Source organism: Globicephala melas, chromosome 16 (assembly GCF_963455315.2).
Source record: "Globicephala melas chromosome 16, mGloMel1.2, whole genome shotgun sequence".
NCBI classification, from domain to species: Eukaryota; Metazoa; Chordata; class Mammalia; order Artiodactyla; family Delphinidae; genus Globicephala; species Globicephala melas.
In genome coordinates this window covers 76212926-76234576 of record NC_083329.1, presented here as the reverse complement: position 1 = coordinate 76234576, position 21651 = coordinate 76212926, and the positions used below count along the sequence as shown (strand labels likewise).

Sequence of the window (21651 nt, the reverse complement as noted above, 5' to 3'; positions counted from 1 at the left end):
ATAGTTAGCTCTCTGTATCCAAGGAGTTTGCATCTGTGGCTTCAACCAACCATGGATCAAAAATATTAGGAAAGAAATTCCAGAATGTTTCAAAAAGCAAAACTTGAATTTGAACCATGATGACAACTATTTACATAGCATTTACATTGTATTATGTAGGTTAGCGAGAGATGATATAAAGTATACAGGAGAGTATGTGTAGGTTATATGTAAATACTACATCATTTTATATAAGGGACTTGAGCATCCACAGATTTTGATATCTGAGAGAGGTCCTGGAGCCAACCCCCAGTAGATACTGAGGGAGGGATGATCATTTAAAAAGATTATCTGATTCCCATTCTGATCTTTAATCTTTTTTTCTGTTTGCCTTGGGTCTAAATTTACTCTTCTTTTTTTTGGTTTCAGAGGATGAAGGCTGACATCATTGATTTGAGACCTTTCTTATGTCACTTAGTGCTAAAATATCTGTCCTTAGTGGCATCTCTCACTCTTCGTTGTGCTGTGTTTCAGTTTCCCTTTTAATTGCTTCTTTGACCAATAGGTTGTTCAGTTTCCAAATATTTGGGGTTCTCCAAGGATCTTTCTGTTACTGATTTCTAATTTAATATCACTGTGGTCAGAGAATATACTTTGTAAAACTGAATGCTTTTAAATTTATTGAGACATGTTTTATGGCCCAGGAAGATCCAAAAAGCAAAACCTGAATTTGCTGCATTCTGGGAACTGTTTATATACATAACATTTCCATTGTATTTACCACTATTTACATAGTATTTACATTGTATTGTGTCCTATAAGTAATCTAGAGATGGTTTAAGGTGCACAGGAGGAGGTATGTAGGTTGCATGGAGAGACAGGCATGGCTACTCAGAGGCAGCCTGAACAAATTATAGCCCTTACTCTGTCGCTGAACCAGGAACAGTGTTACAACTCAGTCTAAGCACCGGTCCCTTTTCTGTTACCTTCATAGCCAAGGTCATACTAATCAACTCAATTACAAGTCCTCTCAGACATTTTCATAATGTTTTCTGTTAGTTGCTCTACCAGAATATGTTCTATCTTGGTAAATGTTCTGTGTGCACTGGAAAATAAATGTTCCATGTGCCCATTCTCCTTTCATTGGGTGGAGTGCTAAAGAATGTCAATTTGATCTAGACGGGTGATAATGTTGTTTAGATCTTCTGCTTCCTTACTGATTTTCAGTCCGTATGTTTTATTCATTATTGAGAGAAGGGTATTGAAATCTGACTATAATTGGATTTTTCTGTTTCTCCTTGGCAGTTCTGTCATTTTTTTCTTCATGTATTTTGAAGCTCTGTTATTAGATTCATCAAAAAATTTAGGATATAATAAACTGACCCCTTTATTATGAAATCGCCTGTTTAAAATCCCTAGTGATATTCGCTATGACATCAACTTTGTACAATGTTAATACAGCATTTCTGCTCTCTTGTTTTCCTTGGTGTTAGCATTGTATATTAAAAAAAAAACTTTTACTTTTGACTTACTATTGTCTTTAGAGTCAAAGAGCATTTCTTTTAGGCAGTATGTACTTGGGTTTTGATTTTTTATCCAATTTGGCAATCACCACCTTTTAATTGTGAAGTTTAGTCCATTTATATTCATATGATTATTGATATATAAGTTTGCCTGCCATCTTATTATTTGTTCAGTATTTGTCCCTTCTCATCTTTGTCCCTTTTCCTACTTTTTCTACCTTCTTTTGGGTTGAGAATTTTCTGCAATTCCATCTTCTTTTTTTGTTGGCTTGTTAGTTATAATTCCTTTTTTGGTTATTTTAGTTGTTGCTTAAGATGTTTAGCATACAACTTTAACTTACCACAGCCTACTTTCAGGTCAGTCTTTGTGATTTTTTGTCATACGTTTTGCTTTTATAGATGTTATAAACCCCACAGTACATTTTTATCATTTTTATTTAAGGTCAATTAGATTTCAAAGAGATTTAAATAATAACAAATGCACCTAATATTTTGTGCATATATTTACCATTTCAGGTGTTTTAATCTTTATTATTTTTTTGAGGATTTGCATTTCCTGTGGGTAGTTTATCTTTATTCCCAAAGTGCTTCTTTTAACATTTCTTATGGTGTAGGTCTCCTGGAGATGGAAACTTTGGCGACTGTATATCTGAAAGTGTCCTATTTTACCTTCATTTTAAGTGATTTTTTTTCTGGGTTTAACATTCTAAGCTGACTTTTTTTTTTCTTTTGGTTCATTGATTTTTCTTCTTATTGATGATTATATTTTATTCTTCTTTACCTATCTGGTCATTTTTGTTTAGTTGTCAGACATTGTAAATTTGTTGGGTACTGGATATTTTTGTCTTCCTGTCAATATTTTTGAGTTTTTCTGGGAGGCGGTTAAGTTACTTGGTTAAGTTTGATTCTTCTGGAATTTGCTTTTAGGATTTTTGGGGTGGGTGCAGATCCGTGTTAAATCTAGGGGTAATTATTCCCCACTCTTGAGGCAAGACCATCTGGTTACTCAACGTGATGCCCCATGAATTACAAGGGTTCCCAATCTGACTGATGGGAAGAGGCACCATTTCACATCCCGTGTGAGTATTGGTTACTATTTTCTCTAATTATTTCAGAAGGCTTTGTTCCCTGCCCTGGGTAGTTTTCTCACGTGTATGTGTTGATCAACCTTCTGCTGAATATTTGAGGGGGACCCTCTGTATTTCTCTAGAGTCCACTCCTGTGTAGCGGTCTCCTCTCTGGTACTGTGTCCTGCAAACTCTAGCAACCTTGGTCTCCCAGACTCTCAGCAATGTCTCCTCAACTCAGGGAGTCTTCTTTGCCTCGCCTGGGTTCCCATACCTGTGTCATAGCCTAGAACTTCTCCTAAAGCAAAGTGGAGCCATTGTAGGACTCACCTTGGTTGTTACCATATCTGTCCTTTATCTCTTGATGTCCAGTGTCTTGAAATGTGTTCTTCTCCAAATATTTTGTCTTGTGTTTTTTTTGGAGGGGGAGGGGGGTTGTTTCACTTTATCTTGGCTGAAAGCAACTCAGATGTAGTTGACACATGAAATTCGTATTTTGAGATGCGATTCCATGTTTCCCCTGGCAAATGTAGTCTAATCTTTGCTAGTTCTATATTGGTATTTTTTTTCTCCTTCAGATTTCTAATCACAAGCCCATCATCAAACTACCATCTTTTCCTGGTTATCCAGCATCTCCTTTTAAAAGTGTGTCTCTTTCCTGTGATCATGTAACAGATGCTATGGATGAAGATAATGAGTCTGTTTCTCTTTTTTACATTTAACTGACCTTAATTATGTATTAGTTTTTCAAAAATTAAATTTTAATTTAGCTTTATTTTTTTCTCTTTTCTTTCTAGAATACTCACCCGCTGGTTATATTATTTAATTCATCATTTTTATATATATATTTCTATATATATGGATTTTACTTATGTGCTTGTTAATATTACTGAATTATTTGAATTCCTGAATTTATATAGCTTTAATATAGCTTAATGTAATTTAATCTAGCTTCTTTAATATAGCTTAGAAACTTTGAAAAGTTTTACATAATTACAGAACATTGTAAAGGGTATGTTATTTTAAGTAACATAGTTTGATCCTTCTATCACATTCATAAAAGCACTAAAAGTATTTAAAACCTCAATATCTTTATACTATTTTAAAATATCCATATATTCTTCAAAGTAAAATTTTTTAGGTATTCATTTTATTAATGTAGATTTATATACTATTAAGAGACTCATTTAAAAAATGTAAACTCAGACCTTTCTTTTCTACTTCTTAGAGTGGAAGTTGAGATCGGTTTTGTTTTTGTTCGTTTGTATTTTTCTTATGCAGTTTATTTTCTGTGACCCTTCTGGTCTCTCTCCCCAAGGTTAGGGTAGTGGTGGTGGGGGTGTGTGTGTGAGGGTGTGTGTGTGTTTGCATTTGTTTTCATGTATAGGGGAAAGGGTTCTATTTTTCTGCACTGTTAAAAAAAAAAAAAGGTCTAGCTTTTTTTCCTCCAGGTATATTAATAAATGTATTCTTTAAAAAAATTTTTTTTAGTTTTTGAATTTATTTTTTATACAGCAGGTTCTTATTAGTTATCCATTTTACACACATTAGTGAATAAATGTATTCTTGAAGTAAATGGGATAAGGGAGGAATGTATGTTTGTAATGTGATTTAATCTTCAGATTATAAAATGTAGAGCTGGAATTCATGGCTTTAAGTTTTGTTGTGACATAGCACGCTTCTACCACCTTTGACTTCCCCTACTTATTTTTTTTCATTTTTTTGTCCTTGATAAATTAAGATGAAAAATGTCTCTTTATTGGAGAGTCCTAAAACTTAGAATCATTAACATTTTTTTAAACTTTTTATTTTATATTGGAATATAGCCAATTAACAATGTTGTGATAGTTTCAGGTGCACAGCAAAGTGACCCAACCACACATATACATGTATCCATTCTCCCTCAATCTCCCCTCCCATCCAGGCTGCCACATAACATTGAGCAGAGTTCCCTGTGCTGTACAGTAGGTCCTTGCTGGTTTTCCGTTTTAAATATAGCAGTGTGTACATGTCAATCCCAAACTCCCTAACTATCCCTTCCCCTCTGGTAACCATAAGTTCGTTCTCTAAGTCTGTGAATCTGTTTCTGTTTTGTAAATAAGTTCATCTGTATCATTTCTTTTTTAGATTCCACATATAAGGGATATCATATATTTCTCTTTCTCTGTCTTATTTCACTCAGTATGACAATCTCTAGGTCTATCCATGTTGCTGGAAATGACATTATTTCATTCTTTTTAATGGCTGAGTAATATTCCATTGCATATATGTACCACATCTTCTTTATCCATTCCTCTGTCGATGGACATTTAGGTTGCCTCCATGTCTTGGCTATTGTAAACTGTGCTGCAATGAACACTGGGGTGCATGTATCCTTTTGGACCATGTTTTTCTCTAGATATATGCCCAGGAGTGGGATTGCAGGGTCATATGGTAGTTCTACTTTTAGATTTTTAAGGAACCTCCATACTGTTCTCCATAGTGGCTGTACCAATTTACATTCCCACCAACAGTGTAGGAGGGTGCCCTTCTCTCCACACCCTTTCCAGCATTCATTGTGTGTGGATTTTTTCATGATAGCCATTTTGGCCGGTGTGAGGTGATATCTCATTGTAGTTTTGACTTGCATTTCTCTAATAATTAGCAATATTGAACATCTTTTCAGTATGCCTCTTGGCCATCTGTATGTCTTCTTTGGAGAAATATCTATTTCGGTCTTCTGCCCATTTTTTGATTGGGTTGTTTGCTTTGACGATATTAAGTCTCATGAGCTGTTGGTAAATTTTGGAGACTAATCCCTTGTCGGTCATATCATTTACAAATATTTTCTCCCAATCTGTGGGTTGTCTTTTCATTTTGTTTATGATTTCCTTAGCTGTGCAAAAGGTTTTGAGTTTAATTAGGTCCCATTTGTTTATTTTTTAAAATTTCCATTATGCTGGGAGACGGATTGAAAAAGATATGGCTGCAATATCATTAACATTTTTAAGAGTCTTGGATAGCATTTTTCTGACAAGAGGCTTCTCCTGGAAAGCAATTGAATGGTTACATTTCTGATAGCAGATATATTCAACCTAATAACCTAAAAACTGACATTTGCTATTATTTCTCTTTAGGTTTGAAAATGTAGATACTATATTTGAATTACTTTTGAATTTTATTTACTTTTGCATGATGGGATTTGAATTTGACTTTGTTATATTTATTATTCAACTAGAATTAATGGGTTAAAATGTTTAGAACAGCAATGTTACATTGCATATGAGTATTCATTTTAGAAAGGGAGAAATAATTTTCTTCTGACAAGTCCTTTCTGTTGCTTTTTGGGCATAGAAGGCCTTGTAGAGATGGCAAGAAAAGGTAATCGATGAATTTCATTGATGTACTTGATTTGGAATTACAGGTAGAAACTTTAAGATAGTCATGCAGTTTTACTATTTGAACAGTTTATAAAGCTGAAGTATAATATTCCAAAATTATTAGTAATATTTATGTAAATGATATATTTTAATAGCATCATAAAGTTCAAAGATAAGCTAATTTTTCATTTATAAGGTTTTTATTGTTTTTTAAAATAAAAATTGTAATGCAGTCAGATAACTAGAAAGAAATATTTCCTTGGAATAAAATATTGCCATATAATTTTGCCAATGCAGAGGGCAGAAAAGGAAGTATAATATTTATGCATCAAATTTTGTCATGACTAATAGGAATGTTACTATATCAACTATAGTATAGGCATTTTCCCATTCTTTTATGGTATCTGTTGGGTAGTTTTTTACTGAGCTTTTTATTTTGGAATAATTTTGATTTACAAACATTATGCTTTAAAGTGTTTTTTTCCAGATACATACAAAGCTATGAGTTTTAAAATTCAGAGTCTCAGAAGACCAACAAATTAACACATTTACATGCCAGTCATATGCTTTTCTTTAAAGGTTAGAAAATGCAACTCGATGCTGTTTCTTAATCTACTTCTTAAATACATCTCTTTCAGACAATGGAAAAACACGTTAATATATTGTTTTCTGATTAATAAGTGAATTTTCTAAATTATTATCATTGGGATATATCTTTAAATTGGCAGGAATTAGGCAGGATGGCAGTGAGTGTCAGTGATAGCATAGCAGTTAACGGTGTTTATGCCAAAAACAAAACAAAACAGAACAAGTAAATGTCAGAATTATGAGCCTAGGAAATTGCATCTCAAATGGTGAAGTATATACTGTTTTATAGTAAAATGAAAATCAGTTGGTTTCTAAGTATTTAGACCATTGGTTTTGTAGGCATTGGTTCTCCAGATCCTTTAGATTTTCTTCTAGATGAGTTTCTCTTGATACTGATGTTTTAAATGTAGCATTATATATACTTGACGGAATAGAGCATTTCTCATTTGAATATATTCATTATTTTTGTTTGAGGAAAATTAGGGCCTTTCTTATATGTTCCTTTTACAGGCATATAGGGAGAGAGAGTAAAGCTTTCAATCATCTATAGACTAAAAAAGAATAAAACAAAATTGTGAATCACTGATGTGGAGAAACATTTGTTATTTATTTTAGGGGCCTTGATGCTCTCAGCAAAAAAGCGAAGGCTTCCACTGTAGACTTACCTATAGAGTCTGTAAGTCTAAGTCTGCAGGACCTGATTGGCTACTTCCACCCACCAGATGAGCACTTAGAGCATGAAGATAAGCAGAACAGATTACGAGCTCTAAAAAATCGGCAGAATCTCTTCCAGGAAGAGGTGAGTTTCTACCAATGATCATTTCTTTTCTGTCGTTGTCTTGGGGAAACAACTTCTTGGTGGGGAAGATTCTCTATCTATTTGACATCTGCATTTTGAGATATACATGAGCAGGTGTACTACTGTACAAGGGAACGAGGGAACCAGGCCTTGGGGGAATCCTGCAACAGTTTTTATTTCTCTCTCAGTAAGTATTAATTTTAAAAGATGACACTCTTTGCTTCTCTGACAAAAGACGTTTTATTTTACTCTCTGCTCAGCTTCCACTCTGATCATTGTTGCACAGTAGTTTGCTTCATGCTCGTTATATAAAAACAGACTCTCAAAAGCGTCTAAATGGATACAGGCTTTGGAAAGTACAAGGGTTTTCGAAGTGTTCAGCAGGTTCCTTGGGGCTCCTTGGAAATGCTTCAGGATTCACTGGAGCTTTGGGTTGGGAATGGAAGTTGCCTGGGAGAGGGCCACCTGGGAGGCAGGCTGCAGACTCCCTGCTTGGACAGAACACCCCCATTTTTTCTTTTTGCATATGTTAAGATTCTGTGTATGATTTTATTTTCCGGAAGTTCCCCTGCTAAAAAGAGCTCAAGTGCATATTTTATAGGCAGAATAACAGAAGGACCAAGTGACACATCTAATGGTCCTGATGCTAGTGTCCAAACTAGTACCATGTATTCAAGAATTTCCGTGGGAGGATGTCAGAGTTGAGCTGGCACATCAGGCCAGATCAGCAAGTCTTCCCATTCTTCTCAGTGCCCCCTGTATGTGGATTAATGCATTTTTCTGAGTGAAAGTATCTTTGTAAAAAGTACTTAAGAAAAAAGGTTAGTGGACATGGTTGAGTTCCCATAGTTCCTAAATCTATGTTCTTCTAGTTTTAAAACTGTTTCCTAATTTTCCATCAAAAGCTGTTGAAACGTACGTTAATTTTTGAGGATTTTTTTTCACTGTGTAGAAAAGAAATGACCTATCTAGAGCTCACAATGGCATGAAAGCACAGGAAATGTCAACATAAACCTATAATAGCAACATGGAATCGTTTATTGGGATCATTTCTTTTTGTACATGCCAAACTGTTAGGTACACTACACTTATTTAATATCTAGAAAAATAAAATGAAATATTGGGCTGTGAAATTTTGAAATATTGACTTGGATTAGTGTTTTTCTCAATTTCTCATATAAGACAATCTGAATGGGAACCTAGAAATGTTCTTAGGGTCATAATGCCTCTTACATTCTTTGTGTGAAGTAAGTTAATTTAATTTGTCATTTTGACAACCTTGATCTAGAAAGCATAATTTGAAAAGTAAAAGCATAATTTGAAAAGTAGACAGCTTCTTACAAAGTTCTGTAATGAATTTTTGATTTGCTTTAAAGATACGTTTTCATGAGCTTTTCTTTATTAATTTAGTATATCTTCAGTTTACTGTTAAAAAGGAATGATTGATGATGATGATGATGGTGTCCTCCCTAAAAGAAAGGATCTGCTCTTACGCTTTTGCAGGGTAGGGGAAAAAATCATTTTCCTCTACTCAGGTTCATTGGTTGGGGCCCTGCAGTTCAGACCGACCAAAGACAGATGTACAAGAGAACAACAAATAGATTATTAATGTGTGCACCGTGTGTATACATGGGAGTACTCAGTGATGGGTAACTCCAAGAAGTGGTTAGAACTCAGGTTTACATAGCATCTTAACACAAAGAATAATCAATTTGTAGGGAAGTGATAAGATGAAAGGAATTTTGAGCTTGGAGGGGCAACACATTGTGGGAAGGAAATATATGGGAGAAACTAGTGGACAGTAAGGGCTAGTTTGATGTGTAGATCAAACATCATCTCAAGCATCCTCCTGCCCTTCCTGGTGGAACAGAGAAGGGTAGGGAATTTTTCGTGTCCGCTTTTTCTCTACTGCCTTCAGCCCAAAATAATCCTTATGCCAAAGTGGCATATTTTGGGGTGGCACACTCTGAACCCTTTCACTTACGGTAGAATACTGTTACGATGGATTCATCATTCTACTATTAAGCCTGGCAAATGTAAGTATGAAGTACATATTTTTATATTGTTCTGCTTCTATTTGAGAATAGCACTCAGGATGTAAAAACCACTCGAATCATTTCAAGAACATTTTATTTCACATGCAAGTGTGTTTCTTCCTGTCCTTTGAGTAAATGAGCTCAATGTTCTTTATGATTAACAGACTGACTTTGTGCCAGGCTTTTTAAAAAAAAAAAACTTAGCATTTTTTTTTCCCTGTGAGCAGAATCGCAGTTTCTGATGGGGACTTTTCTACCCTTCCAGGGAATGATCAACCTTGTGCTCGAGTGTATAGACAGGCTGCACGTGTACAGCAGCGCTGCACACTTTGCGGATGTCGCTGGGAGAGAAGCAGGGGAATCTTGGAAATCGATTCTGAATTCTCTGTATGAGTTGCTGGGTAAGAAGTATGATTGGGCTTTCAAGGCACCCGACATGTCTATTTAACATGATCGTGTAACAGTTACAGCAGCTTTATAACATGCTTCTTAATTGAGGCTTTCAAGTTTTACTTTAGTTGCACTGAAGTCAATGATGTTTAGTATTTAAACCCATCTCTGAGCGTGACAGGTGACCAGAGGAGTAGTTTTGCCTTTGGTTAAAGGGGGCGAGTCATCTAGGGTGGAGATCTGTATCTGCAACTTCTAGGTAACTTGGCATATGCTCAGCAAAAATTGCAGTGGTATGATGCATTCCTGTTCACGCTTTGCAGACATTCATAAGGTTGTTGGATGGCTTCAGTGTGATGATGTACGTCAGAGGCTTAACATTAGCATATTATTGTTCTTCTTATCATATATGCCCACTTCTTTTGGATACTTACGTTGTCATCTTCTCCCTCGTTAATACAGTCATGCTTTCTTCTTCCACTTCTGTTTTTGTTCTTGTTGTTTCTGCCTTTTAAATATGTCTTAGAAAAGGAACTTTAGTTGGAACTGTTGGATATAGGAAGGAAAGTTCTGGATGAGCTGATAGAAGGCCGTAGCATCATGATTATTGCAGATACACCCTCCTCTTGGTTTCCTCATCAGGAAATGGAGGAACAAAGTTTCTTTCGTAGTTGCCTCCGGGCTGAAATGCTACATTCTGTTACTTCACCCATTCTTTGAACCCAGCATCACACACCTCATACATTGGTAGCCTCCATCTCTGGTGCATAGACGGTGCTCAGCAGATGTTTGAGATGTAAACACCTGAGACCGTGTTGCTAGCTGGCTATTGTGAGGTTTCTGGTTAATCTCTGTGCTTCCACTTCTTTTCTCCACCAATCTTTATTTTAGACTCTGGGAAGCCCTCACACACTTCCTCATGCACTTTCATTGACTCTCTGATACTTGGTGTATAACTTGTTCTAGTCTTCGGAGTAGTCAAGCCCCACGGCTGGTCTGTCCCTTCTTTTTCACCTGTGACTTCAGCCAATTTATCTCTAGTCATTCGGCATTATGTCCTGCCTGTCCTTACCTCCAATCCAGTACTTTCCCTCCAGACTGTCTAGAATTACTTTATATCAGAGACTTGATATACAGAAAATACATATTTCTATTGAAAATATATATTCTATATTAAGTATGTATGTATGTATACAGCATATATTTCTTAAGTATATGCATTTATTTCCTTAATTCTTTACATCCCATTTGATTAAGGAAGGATTTAAGGGAGCTATTACTTAAAATTGACATAATTAGGACCCCCTAGAACTCACATCATAATGGAAGATAGCATAATAACCATATATGTCACTAAGAGAGCACACAGTGATTTCAGGCAATGAATGCTTTGTGGCTTTTAAACTAATTTTTTCATGCAACGAAAGACATAAATTCTGAATGTACTTTCCACATGTATACACACACACACACACACGCTTAACCTTAACTTCTATAGTTTCACACTGCTATTCCTCAGAGGGTTTTTGTTAATCCTCTATCCCCGTGTATGTGTGTGTGCATGCGAGTATGTATGTGTGTGTTTATATATGTATTATATATATATATATATATATGAGGCAAAACACTTGAGATATATATATACATACATATATATATATCTCTCTTCAGAAAAGCTTCCTTTTCTCTTTTATCTGTTTTCTCAAATATCTTTCCTCTTAATTGCTTGTATAGTCTCCTGAAGGGGCATCCTTGGTAACAGAGACTGCTTGGAGTCCAATGGACCTGGGTTTTGATAGAAACTTTATCCATTCATCAAAGATTAATTGAGTGTCTGCTAGGGGATATGCCGTAATCTGGGCAATGAGGTGCAGTTGTTAGCAGGATGTAGTCCCTGCTCTCATGAAGCTTATGGTTGAGTAAGAAAGACAGGTGGTGAAAATAGCAAAGCTAGCCACAGTGCTGTACAGTTATTGCCTCAACCATCTCAGTACATGTTACTGTTAAATCATGTTAGTAAGTGATTAGTAAAAGACTGATAAATTTGACTACATGAAAATTAAAACTTTTAGGATAAATAATATCATTATAAAATAAAAAGCAGATGGGAATTTTGTAAAATATTCAATCTATATGAAAGACAAAGGCCTAGTTTGTGTAATATACAGAGTTTTCATAAATGTATAAGAAAAGGGAATATCGCCTAATAGAAAAACAGACAACAGATGGCAATGGGTAGTTCACAGAACAATTAATAAAATAATAAAAGATTCTCAACATGGCAAATAAAGAAATGGAAATTAAACTAATAAGTAGAGATCATATTTCACTTATTAGATTGGCACAGACAAAAAAATGGTAATACCCATCATTGGTGAAAACGTTGCGAAGCATCTTCTTGGTGGGAGTATAAACTGATGAAATTCAAGAAAACCAAACAAACCTTGGTCAACAATACACGTAAAACTTTAAATGTATATATCCTTTTACTCTCAGAATTTCTACTTTAAGAAGTGTATTCTAGGGATATATTTGTGCAACTGTGGAAAGGATGTCCACTGAAAAATTGTTTATAAGTAGCATAAAATTGAAAACAATTTTTCTGTCAACAGGGGATTGGTTACATAAGTAATAGTATACCTATAGAGTGTAAAACTGTGTTTTTGAAAATTGAGATAAGTATACCATTGGAAAACTGTATGAAACAGGCTCGGTTTCTGGTCTTTTTAGTATGACAATCTAGGATATGGGGTTAAGGGGAAAAAAAAAAGCAAGATGCTTACTGTATGCATAGATAGATTCCAGCTGCATAAAGTTAAAAGTATTCAGAGACATATACATTCTTGTATATATACTGGACATTTCTGAAAGGATGCACAGAAAGCTGTTAGGTGGCTGCTTCTTGGGGGAGAGATCTTTTATTTTTCTGTGTGTTCTAATGAACATTTACTCTTAACCTATTTACATGTATTACTTTTAGAATTAAAAAAATAGGTAACAGAAATGTGTAATGCTAGATAATTGATAATGAAAGGAAAAGTTAATATAGTCATTCCAGTTGAGTTAAAAAATAGAAAGTGTCAGCACATATAAAGAGAATCTTTTTCAATATATACATGGTAGTTTTAATAATGGTTGTTTCAGGTGAATAGAATTATGAGAGATTTTGTGGCTGAAATGTTCCTTTGACCACTCTTGATAATCTGTTTTTATTGTAGTGAGCACTGATTTCATGCTCAGGAAAAAAATAGTGAATAAAATCTTATGTTGACTGAAGAACCATCTGACACCAGTAGTTTTTATTGAAGTGGGTGTAATCATAAGATAGGTAGACATGTATACGTAAGTGTATATTTCACCTTGGCTGGAGAAGTCTCAGATCGGCAGTACTTGGAGTTCAATGTGATATTTATATCTCATTGTCCCTCTTTACTCACCTATCAGAAAGTTTGCTCCAAGTATCATTAACTTCAAATTTATTAAGCCTCCTCCCGATTCTTGCAAAAAGGTAGACAGTAGGTTCTTTCATGAGGTTATGTGTGAAATAAACCTTCTTCTTTTACTTCAGCAGGTTTATTTAGCATGGAGAGAAAAGGGAGAAGGTGGGAATGATAATCTGTAACAATTTAAAAATTTGACATGGATATAGTTAATATGTGTTTAAGTGGAGAATGACAAAGGCAGACTTATGAGCCTGCCATCTGGAAGACCTAAGGATCTCATAGACACCGATGTTCATAGTTTGAAACGCATCGCTGAGGCATGCTTTCATACATCTTTTCTGACAGCCACACAATTAATCTACAGGAGGCTTGCGAGCCAGGATGATTTTCTAAAGATGTCCCGAGAAATGCTCTTTGGCAAATTCTCCCTATGATTACTCATGTTGTGAAAATTCGAAGTATGAAACAAACAGGATAGACCGCTACTCTTTTAGGATGGGAGAAGTTACCAGTTTCTGAGTCCTTAATAGAATTGGCACGAGACAGATTAACAGGAGAAAAAGAAATAGATTTTAATTCATGCCCATGGAGGTCATAGAAATGAGACCTAAGAAGTGGCCAGAGCAGGCAGCTTCTATACCTTTTAGACAAAGAAACAATAAATTTGTGAGGAATTGACAGGACAAAGAAACTTGGGTTTTGAGTGCCCAACTAATGAAGAATCTAAGCAGAGTTTGGGCTTTGGGTTGTCAATTAGAGAAGTAACAGGGTTTGTTTACAAAGGTTTCTTGACCCAGACTCCCTGTTTCTGGTGGTAAACTTGTCCTTATACCTCCAGATGCAGGAAGTGTAAATGAATCTTTCATGTGAGAGATTTATTTCCTGCTTTCAGGGAGACAGAAAGGAGGGTCAGAGTGTCCCTCTTGCTTTGGCCATTTCTTAAGTAGCTTTAATTCAAAATACTCAATATGCTATAGAGGCACATTTTGGGGCAGCCTACTCTGGGAACCCACAGACTACACTCTTAAATTCTTCAACAACATTCTGAGGGTTTTTTTTGTTTTGTTTGTTTTTGTTTTTTATGGTTTTCAAGATTTAGAAGTGTTCACTTGTCCATCTGAATATTATAAATACCTTTCTGGATTATAGTTCTGTTGCCTCCTCATTTGTCTGTGCTGTTTAAGGCCTATTCACTTAGTATCTCTAGGCTTTGAAAGTAAACTCCAACAAGAAACATAGTTTTATTTCCTGTGTGTCTCCAGCACCTAGAACAGTGCCTGATACAAAGCAGGTAATCAGTATTTGTTGAATAAATTTTAAAAGTGAGCGTTATCTTGGAAGTCCTTCTATCTCAGTCCATCTGTAATTTTCTGATTCTGGTAGTATTTTGAGAAATTTTGAGTCAGAGTTTAAAAGACAAAAGCATGAAGACATGGGGATGTTATACTAGTAAGAAATACAGAATAGACAATTTTTAACAGTAATGATTTTTCAATTAAGTGCCTATATTACTTGCATTTCGTATTCTGATAGATAAAAGTTTAAGGATTTAATGAGTTACTCAACACCAAAAGAAGTTTGGTTCACTGAACTAGCACTTCCATCATATATGCGCTTAGTTCAAAATTTGTTTATAGTATTTAAATTGGGACTTGCCTGGTGGTGCAGTGGTTAAGAATCCGCCTGCCAACGCAGGAGACACGGGTTCGAGTCCTGGTCCGGGAAGATCCCACATGCTGTAGAGCAACTAAGCCTGTGCGCGACAACCACGGAGCCTGTGCTCTAGAGCCTGCGAGCCACAACTACTGAGCCCACGCACCACAACTACTGAAGCCCATGCGCCTAGAACCTGTGCTCCACAACAAGAGAAGCCACCGCAACGAGAAGACCGCGCACCACATTGAAGAGTAGCCCCTGCTCACCACAACTAAAGAAAGCCCTGCATGCAGCAGTGAAGACCCAATGCGGCCATAAATAAATAAGTTTATTTAAAAAGTATATAAATAAATTTTGCACTTAAGACCGATGTTATTCCGTAAGAGACTGGATACTATTTATTAAGAAATAACATACCTTCTAAGTTTCAGGCAATGTGCAAAAGTGTAATAAGACAGAGCGTCAGTTCTAAAGGAGCTTAGAATATGCTAGAAAAAGACCTGCAAACCATTGTGTTATATTCACACTTTATTCAAGCTTATATTTGCAGGGCCAACCATAGTGCCTGATGCATTAACGTTAATATTTCTTAAATAAATGAGGAAAAATAGTATGGCGGGTGAAAGGTCTTAACTTCCTTCCAGGCCAATTAGACAGCAATAACAGAGTATTTTAAGGTATAGCATGCATGAAACAACATTGGTCTTGAGTTTGTTTCTGTACATTGAGGTACAATGTAAAGTTGCCATTGTTCTTTGGCCATGAGAGTGGCGCTCCGAGCCATCTGATAGCTACTACCACTGTCAGTATTAATGGCATTGTTTTCCTTTCTCTTTTTAAAAAGAAAGTAACTTTATTGTGTCCTTTAACTTAAAAATGAATACATCTTCATGATGAAAAAACTTAGATAATTGACCCAAAAAAGAAGGTAGAAACGACTTTTAAATGTAACCACCCATTTTGGTGTATAACCTTTAAAAAATATTTCTTTGACTCTAAATATAACATTAAGTACACGTAAAACATTTCACACACCCATGTACATACATAAACAATAGCAAATCCCTGCTAGTGGACATTAGCTGTGGCCTGATCCCCTGAAGGTTTGGTTGGCTTTGGTCCACGTTCCAGTTTCATGGACTGGGGCGGACTTAAGATTTCCCTTTGATGTCTGTACACTTAGGGGCATTATTTGGTTACACTGTCTCCCACTTGCATGCTTCTTCCTTATTATCTGATGTTTCTCTGAGGTTACATAATATCTTGCTGCAGACCGTCACCTCCTCACTGGTTCGTGCAAACTTCCATTCTTATCCAGACTTTGTGAGTTATTTGTTTGCTTGTTTATTTATTTTACAGAATTTATTGTGGCTTCAGAGGGTCCCTGTGCAGAATCGTATCACAGAGGGTTACCCTTTTTCCTCCCAGCTCCATTCATTCCTTCCCCCCACCCCCCATTTTAGAATAAGAAAATTTCCCCTTTTGACCTGGGGAGAGCTCTCCCACCCTTATCAATGTTCCTCAAGGTCTGTTTCTATCCCAGCAACTTATCATGATCTATTTCTCAAAAAGTCAGCTCTCATTCTCTAAGAAATATTCTAAAAAACTCAACTTCTCCATTCTGTGCACATGCATGTCGAGTATATCCATTTACTTCACCAAAATGGGATCGCAGTCTGAGTATTCTTTTATAGCATTTGTTTCCGCTGACTTCTGTACTGTGGACATCTTTCCTCGGCAGTGACTGTAAACCTTCATCAGGCTTTAGTGGATGTACTCCACCCTACTGAAGGGATGTGGCATCATTTATTTAGCCCACACTCAAGCTGTTTCCAGTGCTTTGCTATTATAAATAGTGTTAGAATGAGCTTTCTTGTGTTTCTCTGTATATTTTTCCATTACTTTAGAAACTCAGCTGATTTTTTCATGGGTAACTTGCTGAATTATAATAAGTCACACACTCTGTTTATTTGGGAAACATACTCTGCACGTGCACACACATGCGCACACATATTCATAATGCTCAGGAGGCATTCTGTTTGACTGAGTTCAATTTTCTTTTGATTAGAAGTACATACAGAGTCTATTGAGATCATCTGTTTCATGTGACTTATGAACAGATTTCCTAATACATTTCTGTCTCACTGGAGTATTGAAGCCCCACTTGAGTTAATGCCAATGCACTGCTGAATATGGTTTGTAAATACCATCCTTGTTTAAGACTTTGGGATCTGCTTTCATAGGTAAGAAAGAGTTCCCTCGAGTTTTCCTTTTGTTAAAAATTTTTTATTGGAGTCTCGTTGATTTCAAATGTTGTGTTAGTTTCTGCTGTACAGCAAAGTGAATCAGTTATACATATACATATATCCCCTCTTTTTAAGAGTCTTTTCCCATTCCCTCTAGTTTTCTTATATGCATACTGTCTTTGGTAGGCACTGATATCAAAGTTATACTGTCTTTGTAAAAAAAGTAGGGAGGTTTTCTTTCTTTACTTTGGAACAGTTTATTATAGAAATGACTTAATTCTTGAATGTCAAAAAAAAGTTTTTGGTCTTTGACATACTTCTCAATATTACTGGTGGTTTGTTACTCTGTTTAGATTTTCTTCTTTGGTCAATTCTGGAGAAAAAAGATATATTTGGAGGCCATCCTCTTTCCTAAATGTTCAAAAATTCCAGTACAGAGATATATAAAGTGGCTGTGTTTATAATTCCTTTTTCTTCTTAACTTTGTTCTTTTTCTCTTTTCTTCTTGATTAATGTCATTGGTATTTAGCTTATATTTAAAAAAAGAATCCTTGACCATATTGATCAATCATATTTCAATTTATTACATAGATCACTTCTACTATTTCTAACATATTAATTTCTGCTTTTATTTCTCTCTGTTTTTCCTATTCTAATATTTTTGATATTCTTTTTGTATATTTTGAAAGGAGTGTTCAGTTAACATTTTTCACCCTGTTACTTAGTGATTAAAGTGTTTAGTTTATTTTTCCTTAAGTACAGTTTTGACCATCGACCATTGATTGTATAAGGTAGCATTGCTATTTTTGATGTTTACTAGATATTCTAAAATTGTGGTATTGATATCCTCATTGACTAAAAAATTATTTAGGAGAGAGTTTAAATTCTTATGTAGGTTTTATTTTTGTTTCTGCTTTTCTTACTAATTTCATATTTCGTTACATTGTTGTCAGAGAACATAGTCTGTACACCATTTCTGTTTGTAGTAAGTTTAATGAAGTTTTCTTTGTGGCTTACTGTATGATTTTCTTAAACGTTCCATGGTTTATTAAAAGGGTTTATTTGTGTGTTATTAGTTTCTTCAAGAATTACCTTATCTCTAACATTTGACCTCTAGAAAATAGTTAATATCTTTAATTTTAAAAACCAGAAGTCAAAATTAAAGGAGTGGGTTAAATTTTAAGCAAATGAAACTCTACAAAGGTTCAAAAACTTCACCGTATACTTTCCCCCAGTTGCTGCTTGTTCTACAGATGTTCCTACAGGTTAAAATTAGAAGTCCCACTGAGCATATAGGACTCCTCATTCCTTTACTACACCTCATCCTTGACACACTTGTCCCTCTGTGTGTGTGTGTGTGTGTGTGTGTGTGTGTGTGTGTGTGTGTGTGTAGCTGGTTCTTCTTGGTCCCAGAGCTGGAAGAGAGCCTAAGTAATTGAATACATCACGTTGTAATATTTGTACAAATGTTATGGGGGCTCCATTCACAAAAGAGCTTTTCTTATGCAGTTGCAAGAACTGAAGCCTTCCTGTCTTTTCTGTCATTATTTCTTTTCTTACTTTCAGGCCAGGTAACAACTTTTTGGGGGAGGAAAGAGGAAATGTGAAGGAAGTCTTTAAGTTTAATTGAACTCTGTTGCTACAGGGTCTCCTTTGTTTTGCTCTTAACAAGGAGATGAACAGGTGGTATTCTCAAACTTCAGTTCTTCAGAGTGTTTCCTAGCACTACCAGATTTTAAATAGTGATTTTTCTTATAGCAACATCTTTTTCACATTAAACATATATTTTATATAAAAATCTCATCAGCCCTTTATAAACAGTTATACAGTTTCTGAACAATCTTATGGGAATAAGAGTAGAATTTACATAAAATATTTACCACATTTGCTTTGAAAGAAGTGAATGATTTAGAAACAATAAAAGTTTTAAATTGAGTATATCAGTTGGGTTGAAAGAGATCCTAAGGGTCACATAGGAATTTCATGTAAGATGGGTTATTTGGTCAAAGAAGTGTAGAAAAACACTAGGTCGAGCAAAGTTAGAATAGATGACTTTATTGCAGGGGTTAGTTCTTAGAGTCTTTAATGTGCATTGTGAATCTCTAAATGGAAAGAAGAGATACAGGGGGAAAAATGGTTTTCAAACTTACTAGCCCTCTGCCCTCCCACCCTCTTTTTCCTGTAACATTTAATGATATCTCTTTGCATGTCTGTTATAGTTACCAGTTCTATCTCCTAGTATTTTGTGCCACATTTTCTGGTAAACTGATGTTATCTTAACTTCTTCATTATATAGGTGAGAAAATTGAGCTCTAGGGAAATTAAATAATTTAGTCTTACAGCTAATTAAAAGAAAGGAGTATTAGAATCCAAGTGAGGAAACTCCCAGGACACTGGTTTTTCCATTACCCTTCATTATGACTTTCCAATATGAAATGTTACTTTCTCAAAATATAGTCCTTCTAATAAGCAGTGTTTTTTTCAGTCTCCATGAATAAATATCAATTCTTTTTTTAATGTCTCAATTTTTGTGTATGTATATATGTGTGTATTTGTATGCGTTTTAGGTATAAAATAAAGGTATTTTGTTTTCGAGCCAACATTTTATGGCTACTATTAGCTTACTTTGGTTTTGAACTAGAAAATCACGTTACTGTGAAATCTGCTTTCTGTTTTGCAGCGGCTCTAATTAGAGGAAATCGTAAAAACTGTGCTCAATTTTCTGGCTCCCTCGACTGGTTAATCAGCCGATTGGAAAGACTGGAAGCTTCTTCTGGTATGTTTTCCACTATCTCCTTTTTATGATATATTTTTCCTGTTTTTTTTTTTTTCTATTTTATGTCCCTTAAGACAATAAAAACTGAGATTCAGTGCAATGTAAACGTTTTCCTTTTACTAGGTTAGAAAGTTTTCTGATTGCTAAAATCATTGGTATTTTCATTAGTTATTTCTGAAAAGCAGTCTAACCGTATCTTCATTTACATTTAAAAAAGAATGAAGTTCGGAAAGCCACTGAAGAGCCAGAATTCCCATTACTTTTCAAATCAGTCATTCCTGATGTACTAATACATTAGTACATTACAGTACCACACAGGTAAAAGGATTGGTTTGGGTGAATTGTTTTTGTTCTTTAAGTGAATTGAATTTGAAAAAAAAGGATTGGTTTGGAATTCACATTTTTAACTTGTCTTCAAATGATTATGTGGACAGGTTTGGAAAACAAATTAGTTTTCCAAATCATGGAGCACAATAGTTTATTTTAAAGGGATTTAATAAATACCAATAAACAGTCTGCATCATTGTAAAATAGCTAAAGGCAACAAATCTGATACGTCTGTCTCTAACAAGTATGTTACTTCTACGTCGTTGTGGAGATGTACCTGTGCTTACCAGGCCTGCCTGAACTCCAGCGCTGCAGATTGCCTCAGGGACACCCCAAACTGAATCTATTGCTCCTCCATCTGTTTGCCTAGTGTTCCGTTAGCTGCCCTTCTATAGCACTACTGCCCATTTCTGTTATTTCTTTTTCCTCTCCGTCTCCTACCTTAGTAGTGAACTCCTTGAAGGTAGGGCCTCGGTTTTATTGATCTGTGTATTCTCTGGACCTGCCATACCATCTGGCAGTTAGTAGGGGCTTAATAGTATTTGTTGATGGAATGAATGACAGTTTGAATTCACTTAATTATATACCTGTCAAGACAGAAATAATGCCATGACTTTTCATGGTGAAGACCCATTCAGGGACAGGTTTGTTGGAATTAAATGGATAGAGAGGTAGAAGAACAGATAGCTATGGTCAAAGGAGGTTACTTTTAAGTCACAGAGTGAAATTTCAAAGTTTAAGATTCAGGAACTTAAATCTAGGTTAAGAGAAATTTGAGTAACAATGAGTTCTGAGGCATTCCTGGATTGTTGGGTGGCAAAAATAGAAAAGGAGATGGTTGAGGTAAAAAAGGTGCAAGAATTATGAGACAAGGGTTTTCAGGGTATCACAGCACGAATGAGGTGACTGTGAATCAATATGGAATATAGTCAGTAAGGAAAAACTGAATGGCTACTAGGAGGAAGTGATCAAATAGTAGTAAGATGATGGCGGGGATTGCAAAATGGATAAATTCTTGGTTCAAAGCATCTAGAATTGTTGGAAAGCTCCAGTAGATACAAAAAGTATGCTGGTCTCTTTCCCTGGCCCAGGGAGTATCTGGAAAGAGAAAGGAACAGAGCAACCTTCAGGATGCAATATGAATTCTGGACAAATCAGCTGCTTCACTTTTTAAAAAATGCACAGCAAAAAAAGCTCAAAGGAAAAGAGGAGAGAGAGAGAAGGAAAGAACAGAGCAGAGCATCCTTTAAGCTTGTTACAGGACCAAACTTGGGTTCGTTCACTGGGGTGCAGTAAAGCCAGTCTACCGACACTGGGCTGTGGTGAAGGAAAGTGCGGCGTTTATTGCAGGACACCAAGCCAGGAGAACGGGCAGCTCACTCTCAAAAGACCCAAGCTTCCCAGTGGCTTTCAGGGAAGGCATTGTGAGGGAGAGGGCTGCAGGTGTGTGATCAGCTCATGC

The 21651-nt window shown here is 35.7% G+C and overlaps 1 protein-coding gene across 1 annotated transcript in view; it reads left to right on the top strand.

Annotated features, from left to right (window-relative positions):
* The window catches only part of RYR2 (ryanodine receptor 2), a 721218-nt gene that overhangs the window by 357325 nt on the left and 342242 nt on the right, over window positions 1–21651 (top strand). The window contains exons 15-17 of the mRNA XM_060286446.1: window positions 7132–7315; window positions 9617–9752; window positions 19767–19862. Of these exons, the coding sequence (XP_060142429.1) occupies window positions 7132–7315; window positions 9617–9752; window positions 19767–19862 (416 nt within the window). The remainder of the gene's footprint in view (window positions 1–7131; window positions 7316–9616; window positions 9753–19766; window positions 19863–21651) is intronic.